Source organism: Papilio machaon, chromosome 16 (genome assembly GCF_912999745.1).
Source record: "Papilio machaon chromosome 16, ilPapMach1.1, whole genome shotgun sequence".
NCBI lineage: Eukaryota > Metazoa > Arthropoda > Insecta > Lepidoptera > Papilionidae > Papilio > Papilio machaon.
The window spans coordinates 3765263-3789579 of NC_060001.1; the positions used below are offsets into that span (position 1 = coordinate 3765263).

At 33.1% G+C, this 24317-nt stretch overlaps 3 protein-coding genes across 3 annotated transcripts; 1 reads left to right on the plus strand and 2 right to left on the minus strand.

The window, feature by feature from the left end:
• On the minus strand, nt 1-1411 carry LOC106716715. Its single transcript, XM_014510279.2, has 3 exons — nt 803-1411; nt 275-401; nt 1-169 (listed from the first exon to the last, which is right to left on the minus strand). Exons 1-3 carry the CDS (start codon nt 1095-1097, stop codon nt 1-3), a joined length of 591 nt encoding a protein of 196 aa, XP_014365765.2. The 5' UTR covers nt 1098-1411.
• A 1096-nt stretch (nt 1412-2507) lies between these two features.
• LOC106716713 (glutamyl-tRNA(Gln) amidotransferase subunit B, mitochondrial) lies at nt 2508-6112 on the minus strand. The gene is made up of 5 exons (XM_014510278.2): nt 5702-6112; nt 5270-5446; nt 4891-5043; nt 4245-4417; nt 2508-3176 (listed from the first exon to the last, which is right to left on the minus strand). The coding sequence occupies exons 1-5, from the start codon at nt 6110-6112 to the stop codon at nt 2519-2521; spliced, it is 1572 nt and encodes a 523-aa protein (XP_014365764.2). The 3' UTR covers nt 2508-2518.
• A 16508-nt stretch (nt 6113-22620) lies between these two features.
• LOC123721786 lies at nt 22621-23684 on the plus strand. The gene has a single exon (XM_045681600.1). The coding sequence runs from the start codon at nt 22623-22625 to the stop codon at nt 23580-23582; it is 960 nt and encodes a 319-aa protein (XP_045537556.1). The 5' UTR covers nt 22621-22622; the 3' UTR covers nt 23583-23684.
• Nucleotides 23685-24317: the final 633 nt, after the last annotated feature.

The window sequence follows — 24317 nt, forward strand, 5'->3', positions numbered from 1 at the left end:
TTAAACCTGTTCCAATGTATACCTTCTGACTCTAACTGAAGCGCCTGGTGAAATGATTCTGTTTTTAGATCCGTGCAATTCTTCAGGTTCACCCTTAACCTTATATCTAAATGTCTTGTGCTTTGCATCATTATCAGTTTTTGCATTTAATTTCATAAACATAGCGTACCTAGAAATTTATTAGTCTAGAGAATACGTTATTATTTTACGTAAACGCATGAAGGTCGAAGTCGCTTATCCTCGTTTCATGCCAATTTTTTGACGATTGTTATACCTCGTGAGGAAAACTTTCCAAGCGACGGGATCGTGTGCCATCATGGATGCTACAATTTTACCAGCTTTCTCTTTTTCCATTACAGAACATTTTTCGCAATCGTTCTTCAGTGCTTCAATGAGAATTCCTAAAAAAAAAGAAACATTTGATTTGAAATTGATTACAAAATTTAATTTATATATTTCGACAGTGCATTGCAAACACGGTAAGAGACATTATGCAAAACTTTGCTACAAATATGCAGTCAATTTTGGATATTATAACTGATTCCGACAAATTAAGAACCCCCTGCTTTTACAGTCAGTTAAATAAAGATTAAACGCTATCAAGCAGAAATAATGGCCACATCAAGGTCAATGCGCCGTAGGTAGACCTTCCTACTTACGTTAGTACTGGTACTGGTCGAAGTTGTGTATTCATTAAACAAGTGCTATAGAGGACCGATTGTTGTGTCGATTAATAGGGTTGTTGCCTATATCTAGCAGAGTGCGACAAGAAGAGGAAAGACAGAAGACATGGATTACTTACCTTTAATTTGGTACATGTTTTTAGTGCAGTGATTATCGGTTGACATCAAACATTTAACGTCTTGTGGTGGCAGCGGAGGGGCTGCTTCATTGATGTTGACTTTGCTCTTCAACACATCCAGTTTCTCTTTTTTCTTAACAACTTCGTTAACTTCCGCAATATCGTCTTCGCCGTAAATTATCTTATATCCCAAACTTCTGACACCTGGGCTCATAGACCTTTCAATGCCTCCTATTGTTATTTCAGAGAAAACTGTCCCTAACAAGACTAGAATTGCTAAAGTTATTGCCAACATTTTTAAGTTTCTGTTCAGTGTTTTAAAATGAAAACTTTTTTTATGGAATACGAGCAGTCAACAGTGGAAGAGTTAATGCTGTAATGATTGCAATTGATGACGACTATATCAAGAGTGTTGAGTGTTGTTACTGGTGAAAATTAACAGAGGCAATCAACCTTTGGTGCGTGCACGAATTATTTTAGAACAGTACACACAATAAGCCATTGTGTTCAAATGATACCTTATATAAACTGTGTGCAGATGGAGATCTATCTTGATTGTTATATAAATAAAATATATTACAATAACATGTGATTATGAATACTTTGTATGCTGGCTAAAATATTATATTTGTGAATATGTAAATAACCAAAAAACTCAATGACGTCGTTATTTTTTGTGTATGAATTGTATTTAATGAATTTTAATCCAGTGAGACTCGTTTTCCATACGTGGGACTGGCTGCGCAACCTTGAGTGATATCACGTCAATTCCTTCCATCACATTTCAAATAGGTAAATAAAGATTTAGGAATAGTTATTTGTATTAGTTTCAGATTTTAGTGTTTACCACCCCTGATGTTTACGTATTCCGGGCGCAACTGACGCTGTAAACAAACAACCTTCACTCCAAACGCATACAAATTACGACAAATAGTAAACATTGGTTATTGATTCTGTGATAATGGATAATTACCAAATTTTACAAATTCCTATGTAACACAACAGGACAGGCAGAGTTTGCTTATTATAAATAACACCAAGGCCTAGACAGTTTACGCCAAAAACCGAAGCGCCTGTATTTTTCTACTGAGCAATTTAATTTTTAAAAACTTTTTAATCCCTGTCAATTTTCAATTAGGATAAAGTTTCTACAATGAGTAAACAGGCAAAATATGCCAAATTAGAGCATACCATCTTTTGTCCACAAAAAATTGGTAAGCTTTCTATAATTATTACAAAATTTTGTATTTGGTAAATTATATCATGGTGAAAAATTTATCTAGGATTTTCTAATTATACAAAGTATTTAGGGTAATTACGTACATTCAGACACATCAGACAATGACGTACTAATGCTTATGTGGTATAGATTTTTTAAATGTAATAGTGAGATTGATGGCTCCTACGAACAAGGGCCAATGTCCAAATTGACAACTTTAGTGGAGAGGCTCTCAAAGTTTCAACCTTATAGGAAAATAGTCCGTATACGCCCTTTTACTACAGCAAAAAAAATACATTTACACTCGTAAATGTGTATTTTGTTTAGTGCATGTTGTTAACTAAACTAAGAGGTAACTTTTAACATAAAAAAAGTAAAAATCATCAATTTGTTACTTTGGCCATTATACGTAAAACCCATCGAGATAATAGGGAAGAAATTTTTGCAGAAGTATTAATTTATTTGAAAATAAAACAATTTTCTTTTGAACTATATATTTATTTTTTTAACAATTCCTCCATTTTCTTAGTAGCTACCGCCATATCCATTTTATTAGAAGTTGTTTTAGCTAAAATCCCTAATAACGAATTCAACATTTTTACTTTTCCCTCTTTGTATTTCTTAACTAGCTTTGGATTGTTGTCGAGAACTTCTTTGCATTTCTGTTCAATAACTGTTTCGTCAGTTTCTAAAGTCCAACCTTTTTCTTTAATAATTTCTAATACTGAAAAATCGATCGGTCTGTCGAAAAGTTCGTCAAGTAATTTTCTATATATGTCTAAATTTATTGTTTTATTTAATAAAGCGTCCGTCAAATCTTTCATTTGATCCACAGTTATTGTACAATGTTCAACATCAACTTTCCTTTTGTTAAGTACAGTCAAGAGATCATTAAGTAAAAGATTGGCTACTTTAGTAGGGTTTCTAGCGACATCTGATACTAATTGGTAGAAATAATGCAACAGAGCTGGTTGATTGACAAGTTGTATGGCTGATATTTCTCTTAAGTCGTATTCCTCAATAAGTTTCCTTCTAGAATCTTCTGGAAGTTCCGGTATAGTATCCTTAATAAGGGGAACGCTGATTACATCTTGTGTGTCTTCTTTTGTATGTAAATTAACCCGAAGAGGTGGTAAGTTCGGTTCTGGCATATACCTATAAAGATTTCAATATGTAAACTTTAAAAAAAAAAGATATATTATCATTTACTATTTACTATCTTGTATGTTAATAAGATTACAATTCTCGGGTGGCCTTGACTGATATTTCTTGAACAACAAAATAGTTAAAACTGATTGAATTTATGTACCTATTTGATATATCTGATAAGAAAATATGGCTTAGGCTTTGTAATAAATATATATGTATAAATCTTTTATATAATGTCGTATATTTACAAACACGTTAAATAATACATCCCTGTTAAACCACAATAATCCCGAAGCCTTAAAACATATGACAGAGGGAACTGCGTAACTATTCCATATTATTTACTAAATCCTATTACTTTGTACTTTATAGCTAATGTTATTGCGTGAATTAGTTATCGTTTAAAAATATCACATGAAACCATTATAATTGTTATATAATTTTTATCAATATAACTTGTACAATCAGGTACTTAAATATGTTTACATTTACAAAGCTTTAGAAACATACTAGCTGTCGCCCGCGACTCCGTCCGCGCGCAGTTAAAAAAAAATGAAAAATAGATATTGGCCGATTCTCAGACCTACTGAATATGCTCACAAAATTTCATGAGAATCGGTCAAGCCGTTTCGGAGGAGTACGGGAACGAAAACTGTGACACGAGAATTTTATATATTAGATACACCTTCGGTTTAAAAAATTATATATTACATCCATATGTTTATTTATTAGCATGAGTAGAAGTAATTGACAAATACGTGAATCCGTATTATTGAAACCTAATGCCTATATTAGTTTCTAAAGTTTTATAAAAAAATTACTTAGTTTTATTTATATTGCAGAAAGTGCTTGTCATTAAATATGTCATTCTGAGATACGCCAAAAGATAAATTTAAAAGATTGCTAATACTAATTAAATATTATGTTAGTAAAAAAGATTATTTCCTCACATTCCTTTTATTTATAACATAAATATTACATTTTGTGTGGTTGTTATTTAAAATATGTTAAGATACAACAAAAACATAAAAAGACACTTAGAAATGTTACTAAATGAATGAATAAATAATATACCTGTAATCTTGAACGACTTCTTTGTCTCGCATAGCAATTGTGACTTTATTGGTGGCATCCCAGGAGCGCGTTTCATTAATTATGTGTCCGCCATTGTCCAGAATGGTTCTCTGTCGTTCAATCTCATGTCTGACAGCACCAGCAACACCACGAATTGACCCGATATTTTTAATCTACAAAAAAATTCAATCATTTTAATTTATTCACACAGGTAGGAATAAACTATAAATAAAACATTACATACAATTTTACTATTACTAATATTATAAATGCAAATTTTTGAATGGATGGATGGATGGATGTTAGTTTGAAGGTATCTCCAGAACAGCTCAATGGATCTTGATGAAATTTGGCGTAGATGTTGGAAGAACACATAGGCTTACACTAAATTTTTTTTTTCCGCGCGGATGCAGTCGCGGGCGATAGCTAGTTAATTACAATAATTGGATATACAATTACAACTTTAATTATTTAATACATTAAAAAGTGGGAAAAAAATAATCTGTTTATTGTACTGTCTAACTTGTTACTAATAACAATGGGAAATAATATGAAATAAGCCAAATATTTAGTTATTTAATATATTTTTAGTACTATTAAATAATAGGGATATTATTTCTTATTTTATTTAAAAACAAATACTCACTTCAGTTCTAGTAGATAGAGGCTCACCAAACTTTCTTAGTGAGACATTAGCATCCACTCGTAATGCACCTTCTTCCATGCGACCCGAGCAAGCGCCGAGCCTCTGCACTATCAACACAAGTTCCTTAACCAATGCAGCTGCCTCCTCCCCATCCTGAAATTTTACAGAACAGATCTTAAAAAATTGTTACAATTGGTTGTGATCCATGAAAAAAGATAACAAAAAGCCATAAATTAAAATTCTTTTCTTTTAATTTTTTTTTTTCAAATTAATAAATAATTTTTAATGATTTAAAAAACTTAAACATAATACAATTATTTATATCTGGGGGATTAAGTGATATGTTCCTTCGTAAGTTAGATATATGCAAATAACTTGCCTCTAAATCTGGTTCAAATACAAGTTCTATCAAAGGTGCCCCCGCTCTGTTCAGATCAACTAGACTTCTCTTCAACTCACTGTCATGAAGTGATTTGCCGCTGTCTTGTTCTAATTGGATTTGCTTTATTTTGGAACTCTTTTTGTAAGGCTTTTTGTGGATACCCGGAGTAAATACCTGTGAACAAAGAAAAGAATAGCCTAAATAAACTTGAATTGAACAATAATAACTTTGTCATAGTGTTTCATGTGATAGATGTAGATTTTGTTACAATAACATAAAAGAGACCAGCAATAATTAGTCATAATAATCAATATACTACATAATCTATAACAGATTTTTTTATTGTTTGAGCAAAATACTTATACATAACTTAGAATTTAATTTCTTATTCCACTATATAATCAAACATACCCCCGAAGATATAAGTACCTGAAAGTGTATAACTCCATCACTAGCTAAAGGAGCTCTCTGTTGTGTTATTTGATACCCAGCAGGCAAATCTGCATAAAAATAATGTTTTCTGTCGAACGACGACACTTCATTCACTCTGCATGAAAGTGCTAAGGCTGTTATTACACCAAGTTCTACACATTTTCTGTTTAGTACTGGCAATGTACCCGGTATAGCCGCATCGAATAATGATACACAGTTATTCACCAAGCCACCAAAAGTGTTTTGAGCACCAGAAAATAGTTTAGACTCTGTATTTAACTGAGCGTGCACTTCTAAACCAACTACGCTTTGCCACTTTGTATTAAGATTGGTCGAATGATTTCGTTTAACATAATTTAAACATGTATTCCACTTTATTACGGGTTTTGTTACATAAATATACTTCATTTTTATATTCTTCAATAGTAACCTTAAACATAACAAATTAATTGACATTGACAATGACAGTTATCCTGCCATCTGCCAAACAGAAACGTCAAAATATTTCATTCGTGTATACGCAGAATATTAAAAACATAAAAGAAACTTGTAACGAAAAGTTTTGACGATGAAATTCTTAAAAATAAAAACCAGAAATATTAAACAGGAATTTCACAAAAGAATAATTGTTAATTCACCTTTATACCGCAGTACATACCCAATGAATTAGGTCAACTTTTACAATTGCGAAAGAAGATATATGTTTTAATTTATCTACTTCATTTTATCAAAAAGTCTTATCTATATAAAAAAAAATGTTGTGAAAGAACATTCGAATATTGCAAAATCTAACACATGCGTAATGTGTATGTGAAAATGATTTATTTTTTGAAGATGATTGTTATTGTTAGCTCGACAGAAAGCTCAGTATTGGTCAGTTGGATGCTCAGTTTTCAAACGAAATTACGCTGAACGCTGCGAATCCCCTATTCCTTTGTACTACATAAACGACTAAAGCACTTATATATTGGTTCTATGCTAAGATGACATAAACGAAGAACATGGTGTATCAAAATCTTCGTACAAACGTTACACAAACAGGTTCCGAATTTTAGATTTAAATCGCGGTGTATAAAATTAGCAAAGCTACAAGTTTAGCACGAGAATTCCTTAATGTATTCGATCGGACACTACTCAGAACACACATTCAGGTTTTCACGAAACAACTTATAAACCATTTCCAATATTCTAAATATGAAAAACTCGTTCAAAATGAATTGAAATCGAATCATTAACCTTTACATCGTATTTCAGGTGATAGCACTATGGTATCGTCTTCGTGTTTACTTAATTTCTTTGTCTTAATTTAATTATATGAAATGCGAAAGGTTTTATAAGAAATCAACAATTTGTAAAATTATAAGTATAAATAAAAATAATAAAAGAAAGAAACTTACTTAATTGGAATCGACGCTTTGTGGAGTCTTATAATTGCAGGTGTAAATTACAGATAAATAGCATAATTATAATAAAAAAAACGCATTAAACATAAAAACGATTGCATTGATGGTTTGACTAATTAACTTATATCCTAATTTAATAGCTAAACACTAATTAAAATATCACATTTTTAATTTATATTAGCCACTTCGAAGACTACATCACTAATCCCGTTACGACCTCGAACAGGAAAGAGAAAAGATACAAAACAACAAAAGCCAAGGTAGCTTCTGCGATTGAATACATTTTTTTGGTCGATTAAAATTAAAATATGTTAACAATTAGTACTCCGCGATTAAGCGATTTCAAAATAGAAGCAGACGTGCGATCAATATAGCTGTCTGACGAATAATGAAACGTTTTGCTACGCAACACAATGTTTACACAAACCTTGACGACCACGACGCTCACCACATGCAACTAAATAAAAAAAACATGGTATAAGTTGCGAATCTAAATCGTACTGGTGACAACTACATTTTGTATCATTATTCCAATACACGCCCACAAATTGATAATGCAGTTATATACGTTTGCATCACATACACCTCTTGGACTTTGTACCATTGATTTTCTACGTGCCATACGGTATTTTTATGAGTTGTTACCTTTCACAACATTCTTTGATAGATACATTGTATTAAAAATATAATTACTATTGATGAGATAGAGATAATTCTGTGAAATTTATTACTTACAAACGTTTGATGTCCTGGCACGAATTATTTTTGTTTTTTTAGTATGTCCGCTTTGCCAAAAATTCTTAATGTGTTTAACACAAATTTATTTGATTATATTTGTCAAAATATATTTTAATGACGTTTATCCTATTGCCCAGAAGGGCAACGTCAAAGGGCTTTAGAAAAAGGTTTTCAAAAACAACATCATCGTCTGACCAAGTTTTCTACGCAATGACTGACTACTCCATAGACCTGTCTAACCTTATTAGCAACACTGCAAATATTTTCCAGCCCTTTAAGGAAAAATCCGCTTGGTGCGGTCTTGCAAGTAAATCTGAAACGTCTTCTTACGTTTATATAGATAACAAAAGATAATAAATGTTTAAATTGCGATTACAAAATTTTATTTATTTTAATTTATATTTAGTTATTTTTTGGAAACGATATTAAATGAAAACCGCAATGTACCTAAACTATTAAGTTTCTTTGTATCGTACCATTAAAAACCTGTACTTGTTAATAACATTGTAATTATAGGTAATAAATACCCTTCAATTATGTAGTTATGATTTCCAGACAGCGTATTTTTTAGTTCCTTGCAAATCTTCAGCATATATAATTCTGCTACAACCAGTTTAATTTAATAACAGTTTAACATAGTGGCGGTATAAGAGGGCGGTAGAGATTAACCCTTTAACCGCCAGAGTCGGATTAATCCGACCAATGTTATCGTGTCCATTTCGCCTAGGTCGTATATATCCGACAAATAGCTGTGTTTGTTTTTAGTGGCTTTTCCGACTCGTCATGTTTTATATTGCCTTAAACATGTTATTATATGAAGATTTAATACATAAAGCAATCATTTGTAATGTCGTACACTTTTGGTTCGTACTAAAAAGCCATATTAAGAAGTAAGAAGTTCGGTGAAATAACTGATAATATTCTCTTGTAATTTCATTAGTGCCAAACGCCCGCGTCGGAGAAATCCGACACTAGTGTTGGGACATTATTCAAAGAGTAACATGTAAAAAAAATGTACATCAAAGCAGTTCTCTTAATATTGACTTATTCAGAGAACAACAAATAAATTAATTACTAATAAATATTTCTTTACAATAGTTCTACATAGTTTTATTGAATTCTTCTGAAAATAAGCAAATAAGTTGTCAAATGTCGACAATTGTGAATGATAGTGTTCCCATCCCTAGACTAAACTGCAGGCTGATTAGGAAATAAACGTACGACTGAATTATTATGTAAGTTTGTTATTGTATATATTTGTTATTGGGAAATTAAAAGAAGATTTCTGGACTGATTTTATATTGAGAATTAATAAATCATTAACAATATTTAATGGCTTTGCATTCAATTCTTTCTACTACCAAAAGTAAAAAAAATGTTGCCCTGGATTTAAGCACAGATTTATAATTAACATCGCGCTGCAACAAATTTCGATATTATTTATCGATATTTTAATAGGTAAACTACATACAACCCTCTTTGTAGTAGGTATTTTTTTCTGTTGTATCGAGCTGGGCGCTGGGGGCACGGCAGCTGATAAAATGCCAAGCGGTTAAAGGGTTAATAAACCCCAGCTTAATGCCTAGTTTACATTAGTCCAGTCCAGACATCGAATCCAGCGTTAGATTACAACCAGTAAAATGTAAAAATTACACTGAAATGCAATGAATCCTGTAAGCTATCCTGTCCAGTTATTGAAATGGCGGTCTAGGATGAAATTAACATTAAAATTAGTAGAATATAGACAACTTTGTTATTATTGTTTCGCTCTTCACAAAATACAAATACGCTGCCACAATATTTTATCATGACACGTCACTGAATCGTTTTTATCCTCGGGTCACACTGGATGACTAGCACAAATAGTACACAGAGATTTAAATACCTAATGTAGGTACATAAGTACTACGTATATATTATCACAAGTAGCACGATAATTGTATGTTTAGGTAATAACCTAATAGTTTTCATAATGGTTAAAATCCGATTGCTATTTGTTGAGAATATCTCATAGCATATAAACGGACAAACTCTTCCGTTTTATCGTACAAGTAGATAACGCCCGCGACTCTATCCACGTCGAGTTAAAAAAACGTTATAAATAGCCTATGTGTTCTTCCAGACTGTGTTCTACATATGTGTAAAATGTTATCAAGATCCATCCATCCATCTATGTAAATTCTAAACTTTCGCATTTATAATATTAGTAAGATGGTCTTCAACACAATATGCATCAACACAAAATCGTGTCCGATCTTTTTTCTGATCACTTGCAATTGAGTACAAAGTCCAGTTCATTCTTCGTGGTGATTCGTTCTGTATCCTTGTTAAGTTCTCTTTGTTAAATATTTCTTTGTTAGATCCAGTGCGACCTTCAGGATCAATATGTTGACTAAAGTGATTTAAAAGGATGTTTGTTTTAATTTTTTATAAATGATAGTTGCAAAAAAAGTACACACTATTAATTATGTTACTTCGGAATGATTTCTTTCTATAATATTGAGAAAAGAAAATATTAAAACGCATAAGTATACCTTTATCGAATTTCTTCATCATTTTAAGTAATTAAAGCAAGTAATGGAAATTAAAATTCCATTTCATAAATGGATTCAGTTTAAGCATTGTTTTAAAAACAATGTGGATCACGACGGCGGAGGTTAATTATTATTCAACTAAAACGAAACCAAGTCTTGGTAGTAATGTAATTAATTAAACTAAATCGTTGTATGTTTGCCAGTGATGTAATAACATTTCGATAATAGAATATTGTCAATTTAAATATTTATTCGCCAATTTCGGCTAAAATATTATGTCTGCATGATATGAAACAGCTCACTTGCAGGCTATACATCAATAGAATTGACATTATATTAAATTTACCTATAAGTATAATACAATAAGGACTAAATATATTAATTACTAATGATTAGTGATGCAACGGATGTCTGTTTCCGTTTCCGCAAGTGCGGAAGTTCCGCATCCTTTTCAACATCCGTTTCTGTTTCTGTTTCCGCAACTTTTATAACGGAGATAAAACGGAACTTTACGACACCTGAGAGATCCAAATGCGCGGCGCGAGACGCGCAGTCCGCGCGCGGCCTTTCGGCACTTGTCGCATTTGTTTGTTTACGTACTTTTTCGTGAATTTAAGCGCGTAATATTTTCTGCTGCTGTTTGAAACAATCAGCTTCTCTTGCTGGAGTTGACTGTCTAGTTGTTGTCCATATAAAATTTGACAACTGGCAAAATGTGACTATTTCATACTTACGAGTTATTAAATGTGCTTTTGAATAATTGATAACCATGCAATATATCATCATCATTATTATCATCAGCTCACTATACATCCCCACTGAGGGGCTCGGAGCCTACCCCAAATTTGGGGTGATTAGGCTATAGTCAACCACACATGCCCAGAGCGGGTTGACTTCACACATATCATTGAATTTTTTCTCAGATATGTGCAGGCAGCATCACTATGTTTTCCTTCATCGTAAAAACATCGGATAAATGTACATATCTAAATCGAAAAACACATTGGTACATGGCGGGATTCGAACCCTGGACCTGCATATTGCAAGTCAAGTGCCACGAGTCACCGACGCCTAATAATTATATCTTTTCTAATCTAGATTTGGTGTATTTGATACTTAGCACATTCACTGTTTACAAAATAAAAAAAGGTAACAGCTGGGAGCCAAAACTTTTTATGGTGAATTTTTATTTAGTATCTGGGAATGTTTGAACATATAGATAGATTAATAATGTTATTATAATTATTTAAAAAATAAAACACATTTTTTGCATTTGAGCACTAGGGATCATCATTTTGAGCACTAGGGATGGCAATGGTTTAGTTCACTAATATGTAGATTTTTGTTCCACTATTGCATTTCTATGTACTAATATGTTACAAGATTTTGACAAAGTCAAGTTTTTCATGAAATTCCAGAATATTGAGTAAAACATGTAAGGATACTAATCAAAACCAGCTTTTATCTTCTCGGTTCAAGATCTTGTAACATTTCATACACACCCACACATACACACATGTGTCATAGCATTGTCACTACATTATTCCCACAACAAGAAGACCTGGACTACGAAATACCCGCAAACGCCGCCGAAGTCCCTGCGATCACGAACGAGGAATTCGTAGGCGCATACAACGCAATAAAGAATAAGAAGGCGCCGGGTATGGATCGCATCCCTAACGTAGCTCTGAAGGCGGCAATGAAGGGAGAGCAAAATGGGTTTCATGAGGTATTTAACAGTGGTCAGCAGTGAATGTATTAATAAAAAAATATATTTGTTGTTTTTCAACACGAGTGGTTTGGCGAACATTAACTTTTAAATAAATAAATAGTATAAATAATTTTAATAAAATAGTGTAATTTTGTTTCCTGAAAATAAATTTTAAAAAACACGTATTTTAACTTATTGAAGCACAATAAAAATACATACATTGAAGGCTAAAGGACGCCGATATCCAATGCCTTAATAAGTTAAAAACGAATACAAACTGATTTTCGAAAAAAAAAAATTTTGTAAATATGTTTTTTTTTTATTATTTACACTTCTGTTTCCGCATCCGTTTCCGTTTCCGTTTCTGCTAAAATTTATTTTTGACATCTGTTTCCGTTTCTGGTTCCGGTAAGACACTTCCGTTGCATCACTACTAATGATCGCCCCCAGATTCGTCAGCGTTGAATTAAAAGCCTATAATATGCCCCGTAAATTAACCTTCCCGAAATCGGTCAAGCCGTTCCATAGATTAAAAACGTGCAGACAGAATAAATAAAAAAATAAGTTTTTCGTTATCGGCAAGGCAAATATATTAATGTTTTTTTTTCTCGATACAGACACATACAGACACTCCAATTTTATTATTAATATGCATACATGTATATTTTACATATATTGTTTATACATACACATTTCTTCTACAATCATAAAGTTAAAGCCCTACAACATATTTATCAAGGTTTCATTTAATATTTTTAATGCATTAATCAACAAATGCAATTTAACAGATCAGAATAAAAGATATTTGAACAAGCATTATATTACCACTTTACTGATATAGTAATAACTGATAATGATTAGTAAAGCTTATAGTCGTGACTTCACATCTTATTCCGGATGTAGATAAAACCCTATTTTACACAACTCATGCCTGTAAAAAACACATTGTTTCTTATGTCTGAATATGAATATGTTCAAAAGTTGTTGAGTTCAAAATCATTTTGACCAGATAATAAATAAAATAATACCCAGTTAGTATAAAATAACAAGATTACAGTGTACAAATGAATAACTACATAATAAGCCCGTACATAACACATACACTCTCTAGATTTCTAGAACGTTCGCTCACAGTCTACGACGGTAACTCATATGGTTTTTACTTTGTGACGTCAGAAATAAGTACATAATCGATAATTGTGCGAACTACTAAGTATTTACACATATCGAGTTAAGTGTATTGCGCATGTGTAAACACAAAAAGTATGAACTAGTACTCGTATGAAGCTTCATACGAGTGTAACTTAAACAAAACAATACAAAGACGTACAAAAAAACATTAATCCATCGAAACGTGATTATTACTAAATAATATTTCACACGTTAACTTGTTATTGTTATATAAGAACATTAGTAAAATCTAGAGAAGTTAACTATTAATAATTTCTTAGAATTATATTTTAGTATTCTCAGACTGAGAATACTAAAAAACATTCAACATGACTATGTTGAATGTTTTTTGCTCAATTTAAAATCGGGTTTTACCGAGGAAATATACAATGGAAAAATATTAAATGATTTTGATATGTAACGTCTGCTAAGATACATTTATGTATATATCCATAATGCATTCTTTTAAAGCATTTTTACTGCAATTAACAATTATACGGCGGGAAATTAACCAAGGTTGTTAGCTAATTACGAAATTAATATGTGCACTGTGTATGGCTCTAAAGATTTATACAGAACATACAAACTTTACATATGAAAGTATAATCACTACTTAAGTATATATATTCAAGTAAGTTGGTCATCTGATATCATCATCAGGCCACTATGCGTCCCCACTGAGGAGCTCGTAGCCTAACTTAAGGGTGATTAGGCCACAGTCAACAAGACTGGCCCTGTACAGGTTGCATCACGATGTTTTACGTTGGATATGTACAGTGAGCCGATGATGAAATGTAGATATGTAAATTCAAAATAAAAAAACACATTGATACATGACGTGATTCGAACTCAGGACAGGCAAGTACTTAACCCCTGAACCACAGACGCTCTCCCATTTATTTGATATGCGGTGATTCAAGCCCTTTAATAAGCAAATTAAATTGCGTTGCAATTTGTGCACTTGTTTTTCGACTATAATGACATTTGTATTACGATGTAATATTGTCTCTGCTTTATTCTCAAAGATTATGTAAAGGATGACAATTATGTGTCAATACAAGTGTCACAGCAGTAGAAACTCACAGTTAAATCACGCATAAATAATTCGATAATAATATTATAAATGCAAATGTTTAGATGGATGGATGGATGTTTGTTTGAAGATATCTCCGGAACGGCTCAACGGATTTGGGTAAAATTTGGCACAGACATAGAAAATAGTCTGGAAAAACACATAGGCTACTTATTACGCTTTTTTATAATTAACATAATGTGTCTCTGTAAACCAGTATGGCACAATTTTGATACGACGTGCATAATACACTAAAAATAGCTTTTGAAGTGTTTTGCGCAGTAGTTGTTTTGTGATAAAACGAAAGTGAAAACAATAATTTATTGTTTTATTGTTGATTTGAGACTCGTGATTGACATCGTTTAAATTTGTATCGACAATTATTTAATTTAAATCAAATAGAAATATACATGTGTTTGGTAAAATACGCTTAGTATTTCAGTATTTATGATTCAATAGCTGTTGCCCGCGATTCCGTCCGCGCGGAATTAAAAAAAACTTTATAAGATAATAAAACTTTATAAGTAGTATTCTTACAGAGTATGTTCTACGTTCAGCTGTTCCGGACATACATTCAAACCAACATCCATCCATCTAAACATTCGCATTTATAATATAAGTAAGATTTTAATAACCAAATACATTATTCCTTATGACGATTCTAAGCATTTGTTTTGTAAAATTTTGTAACAATCGTTTGAATTTAGATAACAATAACCGTTAAAAAATGTACTTACAACATTTTATAACCTTATTTTATTAATCCTACATCATATGGCAACCAACATTTATGTTATAAAAAATCAGGAACCAATACTACCCATTCTTTCAATTCTTAGTTTGGACCAAAAAAAAAAAAACATATCTACAATACCTACTTTTGTTTAATCTAACATACGAAATTTATCTTTACAATATTAAAATTAAAAAAATCATTAATTCATGCTTACAAATGTTTTTAAATAGAACATTAAAATGTTGCTTGTGGTGGCATTAAGAAACCGCTCACACTAGTTTGCACAAGGCCGTTCAAAGTCCAACTCAATAGCGATCTCCGCAGACAACTAAACCCAGCGCAATTTTCACATCTGTTTCCGTAATCCACGTAGACAGTGACATTAGAATAATCATATGTTAAGTAAATTCATTGTAGTTACAGCTGGTCATGTTTCTTTCCATTAGAATAGGATAGGACCTCCGGCTTGACACCTACCTTCAGATAGCATGAAGACTACAAAGAGGGTTTTCCACAAAGAAAGGAACAAAAGAAGAAGAACGTTAAAATGTTTGTTAATCTGTTGCGAACAACTGAATTTAAAATATATATTTAAAACCACAGGTGGGCACAGTTAATCGAAAAGTTAACTTCGTTAATCGTTAATTCGTTAATTAAAAAATTAACTTCGTTAATCCTTAAAGCGTTAAATTCTCGAAAATTTAACGCAAGTTAAAGTTAATCGTTAACAGTTAACCATACCAAAATTATACATACTAATTTCACACTTATGTGGCGACACTTGTTTAAAATAGTAATTTGACTATACATTTATAGAATGTACATTGTACACATTAGTATTAGAGACAAATATGAATGCATTATAGTATATTTCATTACGAGTGCGGAAAGCCTGACATTGCAAAGAGTTCCAACAAATGTCTACCCGAGCCGAGTAAAAAAAGTGTTTTAATACAGTTGCTCAAAAAGTGGCGTATTGCAGGGACGAAGAGCGTTCGGAATGTGGGCTATTACATACTCTTACTTTTATATACTCGTAATGAAATATACTACTTCGAACATTCTTTTGATTTTGTCCTGTTGGTCACGTCTTTCCCGGACGTTCTGATGCATCACACTTGCACGCGAACTTCACATATTATATCAATTATCAACTCGTTCGTTCACCATTCAAGTCGCCGACAATCGCCCAACATAGTTGAACTTACGAGCGTGGCGTGGCACGTAATTTAAAGAAAATGACAGCACGTCTCCAAGTTTCTAATTTAACGATTAACGGACTTTTATTAACGGAAGTTGAGTTTAACGGAAGTTAACAAAAGCGTTAACACTTTTTGAAGTTAACTTGAAAGTTAATCCGTTAAGCAAAATGTTAACTTCGTTAATTAACGATTAACGGATTAACGAGTTAATGCCCAGCTCTGTTTAAAACCTGTCAAATAAAAACTTAAAGTAAGACTCAGTCTGATCCTTTCTCTATGTGGGATTGATTCTGTGGGATACACTGTTTCATATTAAAGAATGAAATATAGAAAACAATCTTGTTGAATTGTTCTGTAAATTAAGAGGCTATTCTTATATTGAGACTGACTATTCGCTATATATCTTTATATATAAAATTCTCGTGTCACAATGTTTGTTCCCGTACTCCTCCGAAACGGCTTGACCGATTCTCATGAAATTTTTTGAGCATATTAAGTAGGTCTGAAAATCGGCCAACATCTATTTTTCATACACCTATTAATTTTTTTTAACTGCGCGCGGACGGAGTCGCGGGCGACAGCTAGTTATAAATAAGAATCTAAAATCTTTTAAGATTCATGAAAAAAAACCTGTTTATAATATTGACGACGCGTAAACAGTATTTAGCTATAGGTACATACTTGTTCGCCTTACAAACATTTTTGCGTCTTAGCTCTCAAGGACGACGGTCAAAAACAAGAAACGATAACAGACATTTGTCACCAGTATTTTCCATGTCCTTTAATATCATGTCATTGGCGTAAGAACGTGAAATAAATAATTAAATTAAAGCGCAATTTAAAACGCAAACAGGAAATATACACATGAAACCAAATATTTTTTTTAAGATTATGTTAAAATGTCATATGTTTTATCATTCTATTTAGCCAATTAAACCCCCTCATTACCAACTTTAGTAAGCTAATAGAGCTAGAACTTCTATATTTCTGTAATGTTTACCGTTGGTTTTCACCGTTATAAGAATCTTACAAAAACATCCACATCCCGCTCATTCTCTTTGAAAAAGACAGAGACAACTATATTTTGCATAAGTTTTTAGGCAGTGAACACCAACGGTCACGGCGAAAGGTCTAGAAGGACCATTAACCTCTTTACACTTTAATGTAATTTGTTAGAAGGTATTCCGCAGATGCATAACATTTGACGCTCATTCTTTTTATTAAATACATAAGTATATAATCTTCAATTCAGAAAAAAAAATAAGCATATCGAATTATTAAGTACGTTTTCTATTTAATCTCGACTAGTTTCAGATATTTACACTAAAATTTATTCACGAATTCATTTTGCACGCCTCTTGCATTTAAACTGGTCAGTAGCATAGATAATTAATCTGAATGAATTAAAGTTTGTTTAGACTGCAACTCTAGCCAAAAAAAACAATAAAATTGAAATATAGGATTTAATGGAGATTCAAACCAATCGTGATAGTATTTATAATTTCTACAAAATAAATATGTAACTACGTAAAAGTGGGTAAGGCATGTGTCTCAATGCCAGGCGCCGACTTTGCGTAGTTCCGAGATATTTTAAGAATCCGCTATATATACGGTCGCCATAGTTACGTTATTTTATCAAAGCTAAGAGATTATCAGTACACACCTCCAAGAGAAGAACTAACCGTGGGATTCTCTGTGTTATCAAACCAACTGCTACCTGCAAGTCATTGTTGATAGATTTTGTATCTATGTGTCTGCAATAAAAGTTTTATTACTATTATTTTATTATTCATTTATTCTCTTGTTATTTATATATAATACATTTTGTAAAAACACAATGTTGCGGACCTTTTTGCTATTTTGATAGCTTATGTAGTTTTCTATTATTGACAATCACAATTACATTTTTTAATATTGCTTCTGGACGTTTGGCTGTCGATTACCCTTGTTCTTTCTATTTCTTAATTATTTGTTATTTATTTAAATATAGTAATTTGCAGAGTTATTGGTTTGTTCATTTCACACAAAAATTAACAAAATATATTATATAAAAAATAGTATACCACTATTATTACTATTATTACTAGCTGTTGCTGTCGTGGAATTAAAAAAAACGTAATATCCTATCTGTTCTTCCAGACTATGTTCTACATCTGTGCCAAATTTAATTAAGATCCGTTTAGCCGTTCCGGATATATCTTCAAACAAACATCCATCCATCCATCTAAACATTCGCATTTATAATATTAGTAAGATTAAAGATTATGATAGAGACGACTATATGTTTTGGACTCCGAAACCGATTTAATATTTTTGGAGTTGTCTGGGATCAAATGTTTTGACTTAAAATATTATATTTAAATCGAATAACAATTACCGACTTGCATTAAACTTTTCTTTTTCATAGTTTTTTCACACAAAATAAAAATTGGTAGTACATACTAATATTTTGCACGTTGCCTTATTTGATCTTATACTTATGACGTAAGTCATCATGGATTGCACCTCGCACTTAATAATCAAAATATCATTCTATATGCTTGCATAAGACTACGTGAGAGCTGGGTACGTGCTAATTCTGTTGCAGACGGCATTGCTATTATATTCAAATTAGTACCACGAATTACTTCATATCAGCCAAATAGTGGCTAAGTGACCCGTGCAAATACCAAAGTGAGTAGGGATTCAGAATTCTGTAGTGGGTTCTACGTAGTGATTGCAATCCGGCGTCATTTTCAGTCCGGCCGGATACGACCGGATTCCCATCAATCCGACCGGATTGATTAAATCAAGATGATTTTCGCTTTTTAGTACAAAATAAGTAAGTTAATCAAGTGTCACTGCACTTATATGTAGGTAGTTTATAAAAAATAAATCACAAATATATAAAATTGACTTTATTTCCTAACCAATATTAAGACAAATATTAGGTCCTTACATATGAAATTGGCGTTTTTCGTACTGGCCACTTTAATCACGAATTTCTCCTCTTTGGTAAGGAATTCCAAATTCAAATTTGTACAGCTATAGACTCATGTATTTGTGGTTCGATGACCGTCATTCATTTGTTTTTTTTCTTCTGTTTTTTTCTGTTTGCGTCACTCATTTTACAAAATGGAAAACTTAAAATATCGCATCATTTACGAGTACGAGTTCCGCCGTGGCACTAGTGCTGCGGAAACGACTCGAAGGGTGAATGATGTGTATGGCGGTCGTGTTGCAAAAGAAAACACAGTTCGTTTTTGGTTCCAACGTTTTCGTTCTGGAAATTTCGATCTGCAGAACAAGCCCCGTGGACGGCCTGAAACTCAAGTTGATAATGAAGAGTTGAAGGCTATTGTGGAAGCGGATCCATCGCAAACCACGTCCGAGTTAGCTGCAGGCTGCGATGTTAGTGATAAAACTGTTTTAATTCACTTGAAGCAAATTGGGAAGATTAAAAAGCTTGAAAGGTGGGTACCTCACGAATTGACTGAAGCAAACCGGCAAACGCGCGTCGACTGTTGCGTTACATTACTAAACCGGCACAATAATGAAGGTATTTTAAACCGAATCATTACCTGTGATGAAAAATGGGTTCTTTACGATAATCGGAAGCGCTCAGCGCAATGGTTGGATCCTGGCCAGCCAGCCAAATCCTGCCCCAAGCGAAAAGTATCCCCAAAAAAGTTACTTGTAAGCGTTTGGTGGACTAGTGCCGGTATTGTTCATTACAGTTTTCTCAAATCTGGCCAGACTATTACGGCTGATGTCTATTGTCAGCAATTGCAAACCATGATGGAAAAGCTAGCGGCTTAACAACCTAGGCTGGTCAATCGCTCCACGCCACTGCTGCTTCACGACAACGCTAGACCACACACTGCGCAACAGACGGCTACTAAATTAGAAGAGCTTCAATTGGAAAGTCTAAGACATCCTCCGTACTCCCCGGACCTTGCTCCAACAGATTACCATTTTTTTCGAAATTTGGATAACTTCTTGCAAGGGAAAAAATTCAACTCCGATGGGGCAGTCCAAATCGCCTTCAAAGATTTTATTGATTCCCGTCCGACTGGTTTTTTTAGTAAAGGGATCAATGAACTACCTATGAGATGGTAAAAGTGCATAGAAAATAATGGTTCATACTTTGATTAATTAAATATATTATATTAAAAAATATTCGACTTTTTGTTCCTCCCATACAAAACGCCAATTTCATATGTAAGGACCTAATAGAAAACAAGAAAACAATTAAAATTTAGTAGTGTAGGTAACTAGTAATCATTTTACGACGTAACGAGTAGCTTAGTCTTTCTAGATTTCACTTTCACAGATAGATCAATTTATAAGTAACAATATTAATTATCAAGTAACTATAATATCTAATAGATACAATTAACCTTACGTAATTAACTGAAATGAGATCAAAATCATTATTAAAATATTTGAGAATGCTAACAAACAAGTCTTATAGGTATTTATGATTATGACAGATACCATCATGATTTGATGAATCTGTCGAACGAATGAATGGCAAAAATTATCACAATAATGAGTTTAGAACTGTTTAGTTTAATCAACTTACGATAAATAATTATTTTAAGTAATAATTGTAAAAAAATATAAGTATTAAAAGAAAATCAATATTGATTTTCAAAATATGATCGTAGAAAACAAATATTGTTAATTGTGTCATCAGCTAAACGACTTCTAAAAGAGCTGCAAATATATACGCACAACGCATTTAAAGTACCTACTCATGCAACAGCTATATTATTTTCCCACAAACTGCTAGCACCTGATCCGGTTTTCGGATCCGGTACCAATATACCGGATCCGGTAACCATTAAATGGTGCCGGATCCGCCGGATTACCGGATCCGTTTTTCCGGATTGCAATCCCTAGTTCTACTGCAACGGTTTAAATTCTTATGTCTTCAATAAATAATTTTAGAGAGTGAAAAAAAGTACTATTTAAGAGGTTACAACATTCATCTCTATTAATCTGGTACATGCTATACGAATATCTATGTTTCTTTTTTACTTTTTATTTTTTCCCAAACAAAACCGAGAAAAATATTAGTATAAATATGATTTGAAAATTGAAAAAGAGCCATCTATAATGCAGGAACATTTTTTTTCATTCGACACAAAATAACGCATAATCCAATATCATCTTTGTTGTTAGAATTTGCACTAGATGGCAGCAGTAGTAGTTAAAAGCAAGTTTCGGCAACAGAATTTGAGTAATCTGACGATGGTCCCCTTGTGTTTAAAAAAGGTCAGGAAGTTGTTAAAACCTTGTTTGAAACAAAAGCCTTATTAACTAACTCTTTCAAATTCGTAAAAGTATTTAATTTACAGAATATAGTAATCGCGTGAAAATAAGAAAACACATTATTATAACTTGATAGAATCTATAAAAAATAAAAATTAATACAAGATGATACTAACCAATTTCGTTCACATAATAGCTCTTGACCTTTCAATTTTATGAATCAACTAGCTGTCGCCCGCGACTCCGTCCGCGCGAAATTAAAAAAAATCCCATTAGTTCTGTGTTCTTCCAGACTATGTTCTACATCTATGGCAAGTTTCAGAGAGATCCATGCAGCCGTTCTGGAGATACCTTTAAACAAACATCCATCTAAACATTCGCATTTATAATATTAGTAAGAAAGTAAGAATAGTAAGTTTACGTAAAGATTGTCTGAGCGAATTTTCCGACGAAGTTCTGACATTTACTGCTTCAATAATCGTTAAATTGCAATTTATGACACCAAAAACTACATTAAGAAAATAACATACATTAATAAAATCCAAAAAAATACACCGCTCACTAAATAAAAAAAAGTAATAGAATAGTGATAACCAATGACGGTTTTTATTATTTTATAGCATACCGACTATTTAAATTTAATTTTCAAATTGACTATTGACTATAATATAGTAGACCACTTAAAAACTGATCTGATCTGATCTGACTACCGTCCGACCGTCAGTGACAGCGGTTTACCGGAAAATATTTTGCGTAAAAAAAAATAGTAAACAAGTGTTTTTCATTGTAAATTATACCGAGAAGTGAAGTTTAGTGTGATATCGATAATTGTTATTGTTATCCAAAAACTATACGCTCGATTTAACCACTTAAGTGCTTGTTATACGTGCGGGAACATTTCTTAGTCTACCGTACCTCTCCGATATATTTAATTTTAATTTCTGATTAAGTGCAATTAAACCGTAGTGGCTACGTAATATTTTTGTAAAATAGTTATTAGTGGTCAAATAATAAAAGTGTCCGCCTAAATTTCTAAAGAAATAAAACATTTTATTATTATATACGAAATATAAAGTAGCGCCATCTCTTGTCTGCAATGCCGAAGTGCCGTGCGTGTGGTAAATATACGGCTAACGCTGATTGTATACGATGTGCCAAGTGTACAAATGTGTATCACCGCGGCTGCAGCGGCGTACCCGCCGGGTCTACTACCCTAGGGTTCGCTTGCCCGAGCTGTAAGGCTAAACCCACGGATGATATCTCAGCGGAAAGCTCCAGCCCCGGTGAAGAGGTAATAGTCCCCGGAAAGGGCAAGGCTGATCATACCCGTATGCTTTTCGAACTCATCCAAGAGGTGAAGGGTCTTAGAACCGACCTGAAAGATACAAGAAATGAGATAAAACAGTTCAAGGAGGATCTACAAGCGTGCTGCAGTCGAATAAGTTCAATCGAGGAAAAGGTTCACGAGGTTGAAAAAAAACTCGAGACAAAAACATTCGCCAATGATCACCTCGAGAGTACGGTAGCCGACCTGAGGTTGCAATTGAATGAACGTGACCAAGAGTTGCTGTTAAACGATATCGAAATAGCTGGACTGCCAGAGGAGAGGAGCGAGAACGCCCTTCATCTCGCCAGCGTTGTCGCTGTAAAGCTTGGGCTAACACTGGAGGAGCACGACATCGTGCACGCGGAACGGCGGGGAGCCGTGCGGCGCAACCGTGGCGAGGGCGAGGGCGCGTCGCAGCAGCCGCGACCGCTGGTCGTACGGCTGGCACGCCGCGCGCAGCGCGACGCCATGCTGCGCGCCGCACGTGTCCGCCGCGGCCTCTCCACTGCTGACATGAACCTCGCTGGAACGGTCAGGAAAGTTTACGTCAACGAACACCTCACGCGCAACAACCGGCAACTGTTCGGTAAGACCCGCGAGGCTGCTTCCCGTGCACAATGGAGGTACGTGTGGACAAAAGGTGGACAGGTATTTACAAGGAAGGATGATGGTAAGGTCGTAGAACGCATTCGCACCGAAGGAGATATAAACAAAATTTTTGGTCAATAATTAGTTTGGCTATAAGCAACGCTATAATAAATTATAATATCACAACACGTATCTCTTATAAATTATCAGGCATTTATTACATTTATTTTATACATTTATTCAAAACTAGTAGTTATTACTCATTATTCAGATACGTAGATTATATTAGGCTTACAATAAATTTATTTTTTCTTATATACTATTTCAATTTTCTTTTTAATTATCATTTTTTTAAACTGATTAGTCTGCGTGCCGCCGATTTAATCATAATTAATTTTTGCCTATTCCTTGCTAAATTTTTCACCAAGTATACATTGGTCTTACATTTTACTAATAAGTTATATTTTATTTTACTTTTGTCTCACAACTCTTTACTACGGTGCAATATTATAATAGTAATATTAAACAACGTAAGCGCCGACGATCCATATGTAATTATTCATGCATCTATACGTTTTAATTTGCAAAGGCCATATATTGATTGTTATTGTTGCATTGTGGAGAAATGTTATACTAACCACCACAAAGTTAACCTAACTAATCTATGTGAAGACGATTTATTCAAAATCAAATTTCTTTCATATAATGTGTATATTGCTAATGTTGTCTTTATTTTGGTCTCGCTGTTATGTTATAGTTTGTGTTATTGTGGCAATGCAGTCCGGTGGGGTCTTTGTTGTGTTTTCATTGTTCATTTGAAGTACTATCTATATAAGTACTTAAATAAATATGTAAGTGAGCGAACAACTTTATTAT

What these genes read in the sequence shown, in the direction of transcription:
- LOC123721786 (XM_045681600.1), top strand. Translation starts at nt 22,623, where the DNA reads ATGCCGAAGTGCCGTGCGTGTGGTAAATATACGGCTAACGCTGATTGT.
- LOC106716713 (XM_014510278.2), bottom strand. Translation starts at nt 6,112, where the DNA reads ATGAAGTATATTTATGTAACAAAACCCGTAATAAAGTGGAATACATGT. An exon ending in TATTTGAACCAGATTTAGAG is followed by an intron (nt 5,044 to 5,269) that starts GCAAGTTATTTG and finishes GTAAAATTTCAG; the next exon opens with GATGGGGAGGAGGCAGCTGC. An exon ending in GAAGTCGTTCAAGATTACAG is followed by an intron (nt 3,177 to 4,244) that starts GTATATTATTTA and finishes AAATCTTTATAG; the next exon opens with GTATATGCCAGAACCGAACT.
- LOC106716715 (XM_014510279.2), bottom strand. Translation starts at nt 1,097, where the DNA reads ATGTTGGCAATAACTTTAGCAATTCTAGTCTTGTTAGGGACAGTTTTC. An exon ending in AAACATGTACCAAATTAAAG is followed by an intron (nt 402 to 802) that starts GTAAGTAATCCA and finishes CTTTTTTTTTAG; the next exon opens with GAATTCTCATTGAAGCACTG. An exon ending in TGGAAAGTTTTCCTCACGAG is followed by an intron (nt 170 to 274) that starts GTATAACAATCG and finishes ATAAATTTCTAG; the next exon opens with GTACGCTATGTTTATGAAAT.